Source organism: Ovis aries, chromosome 21 (assembly GCF_016772045.2).
Source record: "Ovis aries strain OAR_USU_Benz2616 breed Rambouillet chromosome 21, ARS-UI_Ramb_v3.0, whole genome shotgun sequence".
Taxonomy (NCBI): domain Eukaryota; kingdom Metazoa; phylum Chordata; class Mammalia; order Artiodactyla; family Bovidae; genus Ovis; species Ovis aries.
The window spans coordinates 25,342,810-25,360,594 of NC_056074.1; the positions used below are offsets into that span (position 1 = coordinate 25,342,810).

At 37.2% G+C, this 17,785-nt stretch overlaps 2 protein-coding genes across 4 annotated transcripts in view; one reads left to right on the forward strand and one right to left on the reverse strand.

Moving 5' to 3' along the window:
• The window catches only part of LOC101115413 (olfactory receptor 8A1-like), a 183,699-nt gene that overhangs the window by 156,328 nt on the left and 9,586 nt on the right, over window positions 1-17,785 (forward strand). The window contains exon 2 of one of the 2 annotated variants that reach the window (XM_060404242.1): window positions 12,398-17,570. The exons of the other annotated variant lie outside the window; for it this stretch is intronic. Within the exon in view, the coding sequence (XP_060260225.1) occupies window positions 12,417-13,376 (960 nt within the window). The 5' untranslated portion in view covers window positions 12,398-12,416 and the 3' untranslated portion in view covers window positions 13,377-17,570. Of the gene's footprint in view, window positions 1-12,397; window positions 17,571-17,785 lie in introns of those variants that run through there. 2 annotated transcript variants of the gene reach the window in all.
• LOC101105957 (olfactory receptor 8B8-like) overlaps window positions 1-17,785 on the reverse strand; it is a 95,627-nt gene that overhangs the window by 10,989 nt on the left and 66,853 nt on the right. For both annotated transcript variants that reach the window (XM_060404240.1, XM_060404241.1), the window contains one exon: window positions 11,837-11,936. The gene's annotated coding sequence lies outside the window, so the exon portion shown is untranslated. The remainder of the gene's footprint in view (window positions 1-11,836; window positions 11,937-17,785) is intronic.

Here is a 17,785-nt window from a genome sequence, read left to right on the forward strand (position 1 = left end):
AATGTCATCAGACATTTTCACAATATGCTTTACAGAAGAAGAAAACGGAGTAATACATTTTAGATACTAAAAAAATTAAACATGAATGAAGGATGATTAATTTTGATATAGCCAATCTGATTTAAAATATAAAGGCTGCAGACAAACTACTATTAACTGATAAAAACTCAGGGGATCTTGTTACAATGGACAAATTTTACTAAACAGACATGCGTAGCATTAAGTATTGTTTTTTACCTTTAAATCTAAGAAGGGTCATTGCCAGGGGTTGGGCTTGGGGAAAATGAAGGTACAAATTTTCAATTATAAGAGGAATAAGTTCTGCAGGTCATATGTAGACCTTAGTGCCTACAGTTAATAATATTGAATTGCACACTTAAAATTTGCTAATAAAATAGATTTTAAGTGCCCTCAGCACAAAAAAAGGTAACTATGTGAGATAATGGACACGTTCATTGACTTGATTGTGGTAATCATTTCACAATATATATGTATGTCAAATCATCACGCTGTACACCTAAAAACTCACATGTACTCAAATGTATATAATCTTTGTCATTCATATCTCAATGAAACGGAAAAAATTAAAAAACAGAAAAACTTAGCAAGGTTAATTACCAAAACATAAAAATGTATTTTCTAGTTCAATGAAAAAAGGCAATTAACTACAATTTTTGAAGTTTCATTTACCACTAAAATATTGTAAAGTAATTAGCCTCCAATTAAAATAAATAAATTTATATTTTAAAAAATTTTAATAAAGTTTCATTTTTACTAAGTTCAGTGAATTTGTTTATAGAGAAATGTCCCCAAAAAGATATAAAATAAAATCATTGCATAATAAAGACTATAAATATAGTTCATTATATATAAAGATGAAAACTAATTTTGAATATTAACCAGGATGGTAGGGACTGATGGCAGAGGCAATGATGTTGGTGAAGGTGATGAGGATGGTAATGACTGAAGTGGTGATGGTAATGATGATGAAGCTAAAAGTGTCTTAGTGTTGACATTAAGCACCAAACTTACCAGGCTACAGGTAACTCTCCCATTAGAAGAAAAATTAACACACCTGGGATGTAAAACATCTTTCATAGTGCAAATGGAAACCCAGACTAATTGCTCATTCAACAAGGACCCAGTCTCTGGAGCAACTGCATTCCAGGAGAGTCTACCTGTATAAACATACTCAGTGCTCCCAATTTCAGTGACCCATCTGTGTGCCTTTGTTGATCCCTTTGACTGGAAATAGGTGTAAAAATTTCAGTTTTCTATTTTCTGATTTTTATTTCTTGATCGCTGAAAACAAAGTACCTCCTAAGAATTTCAGGTAACAGTGTTCCAGTTTTCCTCAACACATGTATTCAATTATAGCTTTAAGGCAATTGTGTATACGATAAGAACAAGATATCATCCATGAATTCCCATTTCTACTACCGACCTTTTTATATACTATTTCTCAATCATATGTCCCCCTTGTCTCAGTGCTTTTTCCCCACTAGCAAAGGAAATATATTTGTCTTCATAACTCTATTTGTTGTCATTAGTAGCAATTTTGAGCTTCTCCTGGGGTGATAAAACTAGTGGTAAGATTTTTAGCAACTAACTAGAAATTCTGCAGTCATTTATAAATTAGCTAGAAGACTACAGGAATAAAATTTAAATTCTTATTTTTTATTCATTAGAAAAGATGTTCACATCAAGAGGCAGGAAACAAAATCTCTGCTTTGTAACAATATTCTGTTTTATAGGGAACTCTGATTGCTGGTAATGATACATTTTTGTGGATTTTCTGTTACCATTTTAGAGGACTTCCAATTTGAGGGGATATGTAAGATATCTTTTAAATCTACTGTCACTCTCTAGATAAAATTTGTTTATCTCTTTTCTTTTAAAAATTGAAATACAATTCAAAATTGTAACTCTTACTAGTTACTAAGAAGTTTACTACCTCACTGTCAGTAATTTAAGTTATAAAGTTTAAGATAATGCAGGTTATCTTATCTTCAATATCAAAATGAACACAAGTAATATTATTGCTGTTGCTGAGCAAGTGAGTCAGTGTCTTTTAATGCTGCAAAACAAACCAGGCTACAAACCAACATGCATAGTAGGCTCATTTTTACTAAAAAAAGAAATATATATTAATGCACATATATGTTAATGCATATATGCATAGAAAAATATCTAGTGGAACATACATAGCAATTTTAGATTTTCAGTCATTAGAGTAAATGAGCTGATTTTTCTTATCTGTATGCTTACTTTTCTATAGTACAGATATATTGCTTTTCTAATTAAAAAAAAATTCTGGAAATACAGCAATAAGATCCCTCCTTGGCCTTAATGTACTAAATTAAGTTTACTTAAAATATGAAGTGCCACAAGGACATAAGTTAGAGCAAGACAGCTGGAAATCAAAACAAACAGATGGTCACAACTCCTGGGTTCTGGGTTCTTGGGTGAATTGTGCAACTTGAGTTCTGTTTCCTAGAGCAGGGGTTTGCAAGTGTTTCCAGGAAGGATGAGACAGTAAATATTTCAGGCTCTGCAGTCCTTAGGATCTCTGTGGCCACTACTCAGCTCTGTCATTCTACCACGAAAGCAGCATCAACGAAGCATAAAGGAATGAACATGGCTTTGCTCCAGTGAAACTTTATCACAAAAACAGGCAGTGAGCTGGATTTGACTAAGTTTTCTGAAGCCTGTCCTGGAGAGTATTTAATATTATGCAGCATCTCTCTCCCTTGTTTTTTCTATGTTCTCCTCATATTAAGAAACGAAGACTAAACCTTAACACTGTGCAGCTGCAGCATTGCCGCAGCCCTGTAATTGTGTGGATTTATAAGCCTACAGACCAAGGGAGAGGAAAGAGCATACAGATTTAAAAACAGCAGAATTAGGTTCAAATTTCAAGTCACCACTGGTAAGTTTTGGGACCCTGGGGGAAGCCTTAAAACTTCTGCACATCAACCTGGAACTAATACAGTGTGTGTTAGTCACTCAGTTGTTTCCAACTCTTTGCAACCCCATGGACTGTAGCCCACCAGGCTCCTCTGGCCATGGAATTCTCCAGGCAAGAATACTGGAATAAGAAGCCCTTCCCTTCTCACTTAATGAGAACCTAGTGTTTAGCCCAGGGAACTCTACTCAACAGTCTGTGGTGACATAAATGGGAAGGAAATCTTAAAAAGAGTGAATATAGGTATACAAATAACTGATTCACTTTGTTCTACAGCAGAAACTAACAACACTGTAAAGCAGCTATACTCCAATAAAAATGTATTTCAAAACAATGAATGGTACCTCAGTTCCACTGAAGTCCAGCAGGACCCAATTCTAGAAGTTCATTAACTAAGTTCAGTGCTCATGAAAGTTGATGCTTCCTTGTAAGATAAGTGCATTATCTCTGTCCTTCCGTGAGTTTTACTTTCAAATGCTCCAGAAAGTTTCTTCCTTTCCTTCTCTATTCTGTAATTGGCCCTCACAGTTTGTTGTAAGAATTCAAATTGTACCTGACACAATCTGTATTATTGTTTTATTGTTCAGAGAGAAATAAATGACCCTTTTGAGTATTCAAAAAAAGAATACTTGAAAGTAAAATGTTTACATAATTTGCTTCAGATCACATAGTGAAAGTCAAGGTTGGAATTTAACCTCGCTGTGCGTGACTTATGAGTCTACAGCTACTACCACACTAAATGTCAAATATAATATTTTAACACAATTATGCCTCTTATATAAAAATACAGTCCATAATATATTAATTCCACCAGTAAAAACCATAAGGAAAGACAGTATTTCAATCAATTTTTAAAAAGTAATGCATCACATAGTTTAAAATTCAAATGCTACTAAAAGAGTAGTCAAGAAAATTAATGGTTACCTTCCCCAAGCAGCCCCACGTCCACTCTACTATCCAGAGGAAACCACTTTCAAGTATGTTTCCTCTGGTATTCACTTCTGTCTTTCCCCATTATATGCTTATCATACACTTTGAGGATTTTATTATTTTAGAACATTATTCATGGCCTGAAATAGGGTCTAAGTCATAATGCATACCAAGTCACTTTAGTTGTATCCAATTCTTTGCTACCCTATGGACTGTAGCTTGCCAGGCTCCCCTGTCATGGGATCTCCAGGTAAGAATACTGGAATGGGTTGCCACGTCCTCCTCCAGGGGATCTTTCCAACTCAGAGATCAAACCCACATCTCTTACTACATCTCCTGCATTGGCAAACAAGTTACTTATCACTAGCACCACCTGGGAAGCCCCTAAGTCATAATGGTGATTAAAAAATATTTCTTGAATGCATTACCTCCACTTAATGTAGATGTAGAATTATCTAACACTCCTCCACCTCAGTACCCCTCCCTATTCTCCCAAAACACTTATAATTTTTGGTTCTCAGTACTTCACCGGATTAGAACTATAATAATGCAGACTTCCTTATCATACTTAATTCTGCAGAGAATCATCACTGCAGAGACAAATATTTACTTTGGATTGTGTTTCCTTATTTGTACTACTTGTAAGTTTTCTGGAATCGTAATAATTGCCCAATAATAAGTATCTCTCCTTTATATTTTCACATGCTCCATAGAATCTAAGTACTCATTACTATTATTTTCCAAACATCCAAATATTTGAGACAATCCACCAACTTCATTTCTCTACTGAAGGCCTCCACGCTCTGTTCTTTCTGGACTTACTCTCCTAGAGCTCCCTTTGCAGCTCTCTTGTGCTGAGTCCCCTCTATCCCAAGTCCCTGTCCTCAGATGCCTCATCTGAAGATGAGGTGAGATGACTCATCTCGGATCTGCTTTTTGTATTTTGTTTATGACTCTCCCCTCTCTCTTCTCTCTCTTGCTCTCCCTTTGGCTAGACATTTTTCCTTTACTGATATTTTCAGACTGTCTTTCATTTCATTGATTTCTTTCTACTGTTTACCTACTTCCTTGATTTGTATGTTTATCTGTATTTTTTCCTTAATTCTGATTATTTTGTAGTTTATTAGGGTGGAAACCTAGATTAATGATTTTAGAATTTTCTTCTGTTCTAAAGTGTCACTTAATGACAAGTTCCACTATTAGAATTGTTTTAGCAGCATTCCAAAATTTTTTATTGATTTATCTTCTTGTTCATTGAGTTCAAAATGTTGTTTTCTAATTTAATTTGTGATTTCTTCTTTGACCCATGTTTAATTTTCAAGTATATGATAATTTTCTAGATATCTCACCATAAATTATTTGTAGTTTGTTTTGATAAATGTTCATACCATATATGATTTCAACTTTTATAAGGTACTGTGGTTTGTCTTAAGGCTTCCCAGGCAGCTCAGAAGTAAAGAATCTAAATGCCAGAGCAAGAGACTAGGATTTGATCCATGGGTCGGGAACATCCCCTCAAGAAGGAAATGGCAACTCAGTCCAGTATTCTTGCCTGGAGAATCCCATAGACAGAGGAGCCTGATGGGCTACAGTCCATGGGGTCACAAAGAGTCAGACATGACTGAGCACACACATGCACGTGGTTTGATTACTCAGAATAGGCTCTGTCCTGAAAAGTGCTCCCTGTATACCTGAAAGATTGTGTATTCTGGGTGCAGTGCTCCAAAAAATGTCAATTTGTGAGTTTCTGTGTTGTTACTTACTTTTCTACTAGTTCTATCAACTAATTTAAAAAAAAAAGAGTATTGCAGTCTTGAACCAACGGTGGACTTTTATGCTCTCCTTTCAGTTCTGTCATTTGGGTTCATGTGTTTTGAAACACTGTTAATAGGTAAAATTCTTTGTGAGTTTTATGTCACCTTAATGAATTGCCTTATCATTATGAAATGCCCCTTGTTATTGCTAGTAATATTTCTTGCTTTGAGGTCTGCTTTTATTAATGCTGATGTAGTCAGTCTGGCTTTCTTTTGATTGATATTTGCATTGTATACTTCTTCCATACTTAAAGTTTTAACTATTGGCATGGCTTCCCTAGTAGCTCAATTAGGAAAGAATCTGCCTGCAATACAGGAGACCCAGGTTCAATCCCTGGGTCAGAAAGATCCCCTGGAGAAGGAAATGGCAACCCACTCCAGTACTCTTGCCTGGAGAATTCCATGGACAGAGGAGGCTGGCAGGCTATAGTCCATGGGATCACAAAAAGTCAGACATGACTGTGCAACTATGTTCATCTATATTTAAAGTGGATTTCTTGGTAAAGGGTTTAATTGGGTAATACTTTTATCTAGTCTAACAAAAATTTGCATTTTAATTAGAACATTGAAGATCTTTCCATTTAATTCAGTCATCAATGTGGTTGAGATTAGGTCTACCATCTTGCTACTGGTTTTCTACTTCTACCAATTGCCCTTTATGACATTTTTTCTTTGACTCTTCTGTACTAGTTGAGTGTTTTGATGGTTATATTTTATCTCCACTATTGGATTATTAGCTATAGCTCTTCCTTTTACTATTACTTAGATGTTGTTTTAGATGTTACAATATTTATTCTTTCTCAGTTTGTCCAACTGGAGGGTAGCATGGAAAATTCCTACAAGCACTTTCTACAGGTAAGCTGATGTAGTCACTGGGCTCATGATGTATTTTTCCCTCCTCTAAGGAATCATTTTGGTGCTGCCTGTGTTCAAGTGTTTGAAAATAGCTGTTTCATATATCTTGTCTGATCTTCTAGTTGTTTATAGTGTAAATACCGTTCTTGAATGAGTTCACCGTTTGTGGGGGGAAGTGGAAGTCCATACATTAACTTTTTTTTCCACAACAAAGCCAGCTCTAGATCCAGATTACCTGGTTTCTATTTCAACTGTCTTCTCATGATAGATACCTTGTCCAAGCTTTAAATTCATTCATTAGAAATGAATGAATTTCCCTGGTCATTCATTATAATGAATAATACAATGACAATGTCTTTATTTTCACAAAGTTTATACTCCAGTGAACATCAACCCAATATGTTCCTTACCCATGTATGAATTATATTCTCTCTTGTTACACATGGACTTTCCTAGTCACTCAGATGGTAAAAGCATCTGCCTACAATGAGGGAGACCCTGGAGAAGGAAATGGCAGCCCATTCCAGTATTCTTGCCTGGAAAATCCCATGGACAGAGGAGCCTGCCGGGCTGCAGTCCATGGGGTCTCAAAGAGTCAGACATGACTGAGCAACTTCACTTTCACTTCCATGTCTTGGCCATTATAAATACTGCTGCTATAAATATTGGGTTACATGTATTCTTTAAATTATATTTTCCTGCACATATATGCCTAGGAGTGGAATTGCAGGCCATATGGTGGCTTTGTTTTCAGTTTTTACAGAACCTCCATACTGTTCTCCATAGTAGCTGTACCAATCTACACTCCACCAACAGTGTAGCATGGTTCCCATTTCTCCAGTGTGTATTATTTACAGACTTTTTGATAATGGCCATTCTGATGGGTATGAGGTGATACCTCTTTGTAGTTTTGACTTGCAATTCTCTAATGATTAGCAATGTTGAGCATCTTTTATGTGCTAGCTGGCCATCTGTATGTCTCCTCTAGAAAACTGATTATTTAGATCTTCTGCCCATTTTTTTAATTGGTTTATTTGTTTGTTTCAATATTGAGGTATATAATTTTATATATAGTCATATATTTTGGAAATTAAGCCTTTGTTGGTTGCTTCATTTGCATCTTTTTCTCTTGTTCTGTAGTTTATCTTTTCATCTTATTTATTTCTTTTCTTGTACCAAAATGTTTAAATTTAATTAGGTCCCATTTATTCATTTTTCCTTTTGTTTTCATTACTCTGAGGGAAAGATCTAAAAATATATTGCTGTGACTTAGGTCAAAGAGTGTTCTGCCTTCCTCTAGGAGTTTTATAGTATTCAGTCTTACATCTAGATCTTTAATCCATTTTGAGTTTATGTTGTGTATGGAGATAGTGTTCCAATTTCATTTTTCACATTTAGCTGTCCAGTTTTCCCAGCACCAATTGTTGGAGAATCTATCTTTTAAAACTCCATTGTATAGTTTTGCATCCTTTGACATGATTTAACTGACCATTAGTGCACTGGTGTATTTCTGAGCTTTCTATTTTGTTTATTTTGTTCCACTGATCTCTGTCTCTTTGTGTGCCAGTACCATGCTGTTTTGATTACTTTGTAGTATAGTCTGAAATCAGAGAGTGTGACTTCTCCAGCTCCATTCTTCTTTCTCAGAATTGTTTTGGATAGTTGGGGCCTTTGGGTTTCCATAAAAATTTTTAAATTCCTGTTCTAGTTTTATGAAAAGTGCCACTGGCAGTTTGATAGAGTTTGCCTTGAGTCTGTAGATAGCCTTGAGTAGTATGGTCATTTTGACAATACTGATTCTTCCAACACAAGAATATGGCATATCTTTCCATTTTTGTCTTAAGCTTTTTTCATCAATGTCTTACAGGTCTTTTGCCTCCTTAGGCAGACTTATTCCTAGGTATTTTACTCTTTTTGATGTGATGGTAAATGGGATTGTTTCCTTACTTTCTCTTTCTGATCTTTTGTTGGTGGCGCATAGAAATGCAACAAACTTCTATATATCAATTTTGCATCCTGAAACCTTAATGAATTCATTCAAGAGCTCCAATAGCTTTTTTTGGTAGCATTTTCAGGATTTTCTAAGTATAGTATAATGTTATCTGCAAACTGAGCATAAATAAATTGAGACTAAAAACAATAGAAAAGATTAGTGAAATGAAAAACTGGTTCTTTGAAAAGGTAATCAAAATTGATAAAACATTAGCCAGATTCATCGAGAGAAAAAAAGAGACTCATTCTATGTGTTCACCTTCACCCTGATATTAAAAGCAAACAAAGATACCACAAAAAAGAAAATTACAAGTCAATATCACTGATGAACATAGATACAAAACTTAACAAAATACCAGCAAACTAAATCCAACAATGCATTAAAAGGATCATACAACATGATCAAGTAAGAATCAAGGATGGTTCAGTACTCACAAAGCAATCAATGTGATATACCATATTAACAAATTGAAATAAAAATCTCCTTCTCACATCAACAGAATAAAATGTAGCTGTTGACAAAGTTCATCATCCATTCTTTATGTTGAGAATGTATTTCAGCATAATAAAGGCCATATATGACAAACCCACAGATCACATCATACTTGATGGTGAAAAGCTGAAAGCTTTACCTCTAATATCAGGAACAAGACAAAGATGTCCACTCTTTTATTCAAAATAGTTTTTAGTCAAAAGAGTGACTTTTATTCAACACAGTTTTGAAAGCCCTAACTGCAGTAGTCAGAAAAGAAAAAAATTAAAAGAATTCAAATTGGAAAAGAAGAAACAAAATTATCACTGTTGGCAGGACTTGCTTAAGGCAAACTTTAAACTGCCATTTTGACTTAGATATACCAAGATTCCTCCCAGGAAGTCTTAGGCATCTACATATTATTAACATCAGCTAAGAATCTTCTCCGTACTAATTAGATTGACTCTCAAGATGGGCAAACAGTAGGTAGTAATCTAGAAATCAACAACATAGAAACAAAAAGATGATGAAGCAACAGGAGAGACAGTGAATATTCTAGAGGATATACTTGATGTGAGGAGAAAAGGGGACCAAGATCATCTAACAAATAGGGACCCCAAGATTTAAGGATAAGCAAAGAAAAGGATAAGAGAAGATGTACACACCCCCATTCAAATAAGGTTGCTCTTGATCTGTAAGTTGTACTGTATTCTGTTTCTACTTCCACCTACTTCTAAGCCTGGTCCAACCTGAATTTTTCCTGAGTCCTTTCAACACAGTGAGAGCAGTCTCAAACTCTTCCTCAGGAGCTTTATTTAATGCAGTATAAACTGCTTTCCATGCCAAAATTTCAAGCTACGAAGGCATTCTGGTTACAATAAGCACAAAACTTAAAAATAAAATACTTTACTGACTTTAGTTGAATTTCGCCACCTGTCCTGGAACATCAGTTCAGTTCAGTCCCTCAGTTGTGTCTGACTCTTTGTGATCCCATGGACCACAGCACATCAGGCTTTCCTGTTCATCACCAACTCCCAGGGCTTGCTCAAACTCATGTCCATTGAGTTGGTGATGCCATCCAACCATCTCATCCTCTGTTGTCCCTTTCTCCTCCTGCCCCCAATCCCTCTCAGCATCAGGATCTTTTCAAATGAGTCAGTTCTTCTCAGGTGGCCAAAGTATTGGAGTTTCAGCTTCAGCATCTGTCCTTCCAATGAATATTCAGGACTGATTTCTTTTAGGATGGACTGGTTGGATCTCCTTGCCATCCAAGGGACTCTCAAGAGTCTTCTCCAACACTACAGTTCAAAAGCATCAATTCTTTGGCACTCAAATTTCTCTATAGTCCAACTCTCAGGTCCATACATGACTACTAGAAAAACTGTAGCTTTGACTAGATGGACCTTTGTTGGTAAATAATGTCTCTGCTTTTTAGTATGCTGTCTAGATTGGTCATAGCTTTTCTTCCAAGGAATGTATTTTAATTTCATGGCTGCAGTCACCATCTGCAGTCATTCTGGAGCCCAAAAATCTAAAGTCTGTCCTGTTACCATTGTTTCCACATCTATTTGCCATGAAGTGATGGGACGGGGATGCCATGATCTTAGTTTTCGGAATGTTGAGTTTTAAGCCAGCTTTTCACTCTCTTCTTTCACTTTCATCAAGAGGCTCTTTAGTTCTTTGCTTTCTGCCATAAGGGCGGTGTCATCTGCATATCTGAGGTGATTGATATTTCTCCTGGCAATCTTAATTCCAGCTTGTGCTTCATCCAACCTGGCATTTCTCATGTTATACTCTGCATATAAGTTAAATAAGCAGGGTTTCAATACCCAGCCTTGACGTACTCCTTTCCTGATTTGGAACCAGTCTGTTTTTCCACATCTGTTTCTAACTGTTTCTTCTTGACCTGCACACAGATTTCCTGGGAGGCAGGTCAGAGGGTCTGGTATTCCCATCTCTTGAAGAATTTTCCACAGTTTGTTGTGATAGACTCAGTCAAAAGCTTTGGTATAGTCAATAAAGCAAAAGTAGATGTTTTTCTGGAAGTCTCTTGATTTTTCAATGATCCAATGGATGTTGGCAATTTGATCTCTGGTTCCTCTGCCTTTTCGAAATCCAGCTTGGACATCTGGAATTTCATGGTTCACATACTGTTGAAGCTTGGCTTGGAAAATTTGGAGCATTACTTTGCTAGTGTGTGAGATGAGTGCAATTGTGCAGTAGTTTGAACATACTTTGCCATTGCCTTTCAGAAACATAACACTCAATAACCAGAAAATCCCAGTAAATTAGAATTAATGTAAGTAGAAACCTGACATCATTATTTTTAAATCTCATCAGGTGATATTTATGTGTAACCAGAACTATGAATAACTGTCCTAAGACCGCAAGTTCAGTGAAAAATTATGACAAATTCCATATGCCTAATGAAAATGTACATTTGTATAGCAACAGAATATTTGGAAAATATTGAGTTGGCAAATAGTTTGTTTGGGTTTTCCACAACATCTTACAGAATACCCTGACAAACTTTTTAGCCAATCTAATATCTCATGTATATTATTCCATTATATTTTTAATTTTGAAAAGTGATATTGTAACTCCATATAATTCTCAAATGTGGAACCTGATTTGTCATTCAGTAATTGGAAGGGCTCTATCATCCCACACTATCTGGATTTGAGATAAGGTGACCTCATGCTTTCATTTCATGGGGAGTATTTTGGGATTGCAGAGATGATAAGGGACTTTTTATTCCTGGAGCAAAATTCAACTCTGGCCTCATAAATAAAACACACTTGTAGTTACCTCCAGGGTACTTGGACAACATGAGAGCGGAAAGGCTCTATAGGGACCCCTATTTTCTCCAACTTCATATTCTTCAAACCATGCCATAATTGTAGGAATCCTAGAAAACATTAGAAATGAAGAGACAAACAATTAGAAAGAAAATGCACGGTGATGACCCTGAGAGATGTTATGGGGAGGGAGGTTGGAGGGGGGTTCATGTTTGGGAACGCATGTACACCCGTGGTGGATTCATGTCAATGTTTGGCAAAACAAATACAGTATTGTAAAGTAAAATTAAGGAAAAATAAAAATTTAAAAAAAAAAAAGAAGAAGAAAATGAGTTCAAGATCTCTCACTCAGGAACACCAGAAAGTCTCATATATGGTTATTTCTAAGTATCTTCAGGGGCTGCTGCACCAATGCTCAGCATCCTTAAATAAAATGACTTGGTACAATGAAGTCTGTCAGCCCTCTATGTCCTGTATCCACAGCTGTTGGAATCCTGGGATGTGTAACTGGTTGATACTGAGGGCTGACTGTATGTACGTTTTCATAAGCTCTTATTTCTTTTTTCTGCAGAGCTGCCAACCAGAGGAGAATGGCTGCACAAAACCACTCCACAGTGACAGAGTTCATTCTTGGAGGTTTAATAAATCAGCCAGAGCTCCAACTACCCTTCTTCTTCCTCTTCCTTGGGATCTACTCAGTCACCATGATAGGGAACCTGGGTGTGATAACACTGATTTGTCTGAATGCTCAGCTTCATACACCCATGTACTATTTTCTCAGCAGTCTGTCACTATTAGATCTCTGTTACTCCTCTGTCATCACCCCTAAGATGTTGGTGAACTTTGTGTCAGAGAAGAACACCATCTCCTATGCAGGGTGCATGGCCCAGTTCTACTTCTTCATTGTGTTTGTCATTGCTGAGTGTTACATGCTGACAGTGATGGCCTATGACCGCTATGTTGCCATTTGTAGACCTCTGCTTTACAACATCATCATGTCTCATGGAGTCTGCACCCTCCTGGTGGCTGCAGTCTATACCATGGGGCTCATTGGCTCAACCATAGAAATTGGCCTTATGTTAAAACTATCCTACTGTGAGCACCTCATCAGTTACTACTTCTGTGATGTTGTCCCACTCATGAAGCTCTCCTGCTCCAGCACCTATCATATTGAAATAACAACTTTCTTTTTGGCTGGATTTAACATCATAGTCACCAGCTTAACAATCTTTGTTTCCTATGCTTTTATTCTCTCCAGCATCCTCCGTATCCACTCCACAGAGGGAAGGTCCAAAGCCTTCAGTACATGCAGCTCCCATCTTGCAGCTGTCGGATTGTTTTATGGATCTACCACATTCTTGTACTTAAAATCCCCCACAGGCAGTTCCCTGGCCCAGGAGAATGTGGTTTCCCTGTTCTATACCACAGGGATACCCATGCTGAACCCCTTAATTTACAGCTTGAGAAATAAGGAAGTGAAGGCTGCCACGCAGAAAACACTAAGGAGAAAACTCTTTGGGTGCAAATGTCATTATTCTTTTTCAGATTGAAAATTGGTAGAGAAATATAGAGGAGAAGCCCTGTAAAAATTTACATACATATAATGGAAGAACAACCACTTATCAATATGATTTATTGAATGTATTTGCTAATTTTTTCCAATTCCCTTTCTCCCTCTCACATCTCTCCTGTCTTACTCTGCTTGAATTTTTCTGGTTTCAAGTGGTGTTTGTTTTGTTTGAGATCAATTATTTGGTTGGTTGGTTTATTTATGCTTTGCCTTCTGGTAAACATGGAGAAGGGGACGACAGAGGATGAGATGGCTGGATGGCATCACCGACTCGATGGACGTGAATCTGAGTGAACTCCAGGAGTTGGTGATGGACAAGGAGGCCTGGCGTGCTGCGATTCATGGGGTCGCAAAGAATCGGACACGACTGAGCAACTGAACTGAACTGAACTGAACTGAACTGAAAACATGCATCTTGATTACAGCATAAGTTTAGAACATCTAGCAATGAGTTCCATACTGTTCATGGGGTTCTTATGGCAAGAATACTGGAGTGGTTTGCCATTCCCTTCTCCAGTGGACCACATTTTGTCAGAGAGCTATCCATTGATTTTTCCCTTACTAACCCTTTAGAGTACACAGACAAATAGAGATCAATTCAGAAGTCATAAGAAATAGCAAATAGTCTCTTTCTCACCCAGATTTATCCCACTTTTCTCTTTTATTATACTTTTACTGTGTCCTTATACCTGCCACAATTATTATTTTCCTACAATGTCCTTCAGCTGAAAATTTATTTCCCCTCCTTTTCCTCTGTAGAGGCAAAACTTTAATGGGCAGTTTTTTAAGCTTAATATGACAGTTAATACACAGGGAAAGTAACCAAGTACTCTTGACCCATGTGTCTGATCTCCATTTCTGCCATGATTATTTAAATGGTCCCTTCACTCAGTTATTACTATCACCATCAGGATGATCACTGAATTATCACCATCACATCTCACATTCATGGATGCTAGGCCAACATCTAAGTGTTTGATGGAATTAGTTCATTTCTCAGATGAGGAAACTTTGAGTTAAGTAAACTCAGATAACATAGCTGCTAAACAATTAACACTGAGATTCACACTGATAGATCATCATCCACCCTCTCTTGGCCGACAGTATCTCTGTGTATCCTGCTATTCTTAGCATAATTATAAACTTCCAATGTCTAACTTTTCTTTCCATTATCTTCCCACAGCATCCAGACATCCAAGGAATATTATACATCCTTGTTGTCTTTTCTCCACACTAAATAACATTCTGCAATCTCTGCCTATATGATTCAGTAAACCAGTTGACCTGGTCAAAATGTCTTTCACCATTTGACTGAAAACAATGAGTTAGAGAATTAGTTGCCTTGCACTGCAAATATTTGAGGGCATTCTTTTCATTATCATTTATAGTTTTTTAATAATACTAAGCTAATTATCAGTCCTCTGTCTTTTTAATTATTTTAGATACAGTATTTCATAATGATGCAGAAAAATGAACAATTCTAAATTTCTTAAGCAGAAAGAATTTAATACAGGTAACTAAATTTTCAGATATTTTTCTTCCTATTTTTAACAGGTTTTTTTTTTTAGAAAAGTCTTAAGCTCACAGCAAAAGTAAGCAGATGGCATGTATTTCCCATATATTCTCTGCCCACCACTCATGCACACTCTCCTGCATTGACAGCAGCCCCCATGCAAGCAGTACAATCATCACAATTGATGAATCTACACTAACACTTCATCATCACCCAATGCCCATAATACATGTATAGTCAGTATGTCATTTTATAGGTTTGGACAAATGTATAATAACATATATTGATTATTTCCATGACCATTATAGTATCATACAGAGTAGTTTCACTATCCTAACACTCCTCTCTGATCTACCTACCCAATCTTTTCTCCCCCAGAACTCTGGCCATCACTGACCTCCTTACTGATCCATAGTTTAGCACTTTCAAAACTGTTACAGAGTTGGTTTCTTTCACTTAGTAATATGGATTTAAGTTTTCTCTATGTCTTTTCATGTCTTAATAGTTCTTTCTTTAGCACTACAGTGGAAGTGAGAAATAGATTTAAGGGACTAGATCTGATAGATACAGTGCCTGGTGAACTATGGACTGAGGTTTGTGACATTGTACAGGAGACAGGGATGAAGACCATCCCCATGGAAAAGAAATGCAAAAAAGCAAAATGGCTGTCTGGGGAGGCCTTACAAATAGCTGTGAAAAGAAAAGAGGAGAAAAGCAAAGGAGAAAAGGAAAGATATAAGCATCTGAATGCAAAGTTCCAAAGAATAGCAAGAAGAGATAAGAAAGCCTTCTTCAGAGATCAATGCAAAGAAATAGAGGAAAACAACAGAATGGGAAAGACTAGAGATCTCTTCAAGAAAATTAGAGATACCAAGGGAATATTTCACACAAAGATGGGCTTGATAAAGGACAGAAATGGTCTGGACCTAACAGAAGCAGAAGATATTAAGAAGAGGTGGCAAGAATACATGGAAGAACTGTACAAAAAGATCTTCACGACCCAGATAATCATGATGATGTGATCACTAATCTAGAGCCAGACATCCTGGAATGTGAAGTCAAGTGGGCCTTAGAAAGCATCACTATGAACAAAGCTAGTGGAGGTGATGGAATTCCAGTGGAGCTGTTTCAAATCTTGAAAGATGATGCTGTGAAAGTGCTGCACTCAATATGCCAGCAAGTTTGGAAAACTCAGCAGTGGCCACAGGACTGGAAAAGATCAGTTTTCATTCCAATCCCAAAGAAAGGTAATGCCAAAGAATGCTCAAACTACCACACAATTGCATGCATCTCACATGCTAGTAAAGTAATGCTCAAAATTCTCCAAGCCAGACTTCAGCAATACATGAACCATGAACTCCCTGATATTCAAGCTGGTTTTAGAAAAGTCAGAGGAACCAGAGATCAAATTGCCAACATCTGCTGGATCATGGAAAAAGCAAGAGAGTATCAGAAAAACATCTATTTCTGCTTCATTGACTATGCCAAAGCCTTTGACTGTGTGGATCACAATAAACTATGGAAAATTCTAAAAGAGATGGGCATACCAGACCACCTGACCTGCCTCTTGAGAAATCTGTATGCAGGTAGGGAAGAAACAGTTAGAACTGGACATGGAACAACAGACTGGTTCCAAATAGGAAAAGGAGTATGTCAAGGCTGTATATTGTCACCCTGCTTGTTTAACTTATATGCAGAGTACATCATGAGAAACGTTGGACTCGAAGAAACACAAACTGGAATTAAGATTGCCAGGAGAAATATCAATCACCTCAGATATGCAGATGACACCACCCTTATGGCAGAAAGTGAAGAGGAGCTAAAGAGCCTCTTGATGAAAGTGAAAGAGGAGAGTGAAAAAGTTGGCTTAAAGCTCAACATTGAGAAAACGAAGATCATGGCATCTGGTCCCATCACTTCATGGCAAATAGATGGGGAAACAGTAGAAACAGTGTCAGACTTTATTTTTCTGGGCTCCAAAATCACTGCAGATGGTGACTGCAGCCATGAAATTAAAAGACGCTTACTCCTTGGAAGAAAAGTTATGACCAACCTAGATAGTATATTCAAAAGCAGAGACATTACTTTGCCAACTAAGGTACATCTAGTCAAGGCTATGGTTTTTCCTGTGCTCTTGTATGGATGTGAGAGTTGGACTGTGAAGAAGGCTGAGCGCTGAAGAATTGATGCGTTTGAACTGTGGTGTTGGAGAAGACTCTTGAGGGTCCCTTGGATTGCAAGGAGATCCAACCAGTCCATTCTGAAGGAGATCAGTCCTGGGATTTCTTTGGAAGGAATGATGCTAAAGCTGAAGCTCCAGTACTTTGGACACCGCATGTGAAGAGTTGACTCATTGGAAAAGACTCTGATGCTGGGAGAGACTAGGGGCAGGAGGAGAAGGGGATGACCGAGGATGAGATGGCTGGATGGCATCACGGACTCAATGGACGTGAGTCTGAGTGAACTCCAGGAGTTGGTGATGGACAGGGAGGCCTGGCGTGCTGCAATTCATGGGGTCGCAAAGAGTCAGACACGACTGAGCGACTGAACTGAACTGAATATTCCATTGTCTGGATTTATCACAGTTTATTTATCCATTTCTCAACTGAAGTCTATCTTGGTTACTTTCAAGTTGGGACAATAAAATATAGATGCTATAAACACCTCTGTGCAGGTTTCGTGTGGACAGCATTTTCAACTCTTTTATATATATACCAAGAACCCCAGGTTCTGAATTGAGTATTATAACAGTATGTTTAGCTTTATAAGAAATTGCCAAGCTCTCTTCCAAAGTGGTTATTCAGTTCAGTTCATTCGCTCAGTCATGTCCAACTCTTTGCAACCCCATGAACCGCAGCACACCAGGCCTCGCTGTT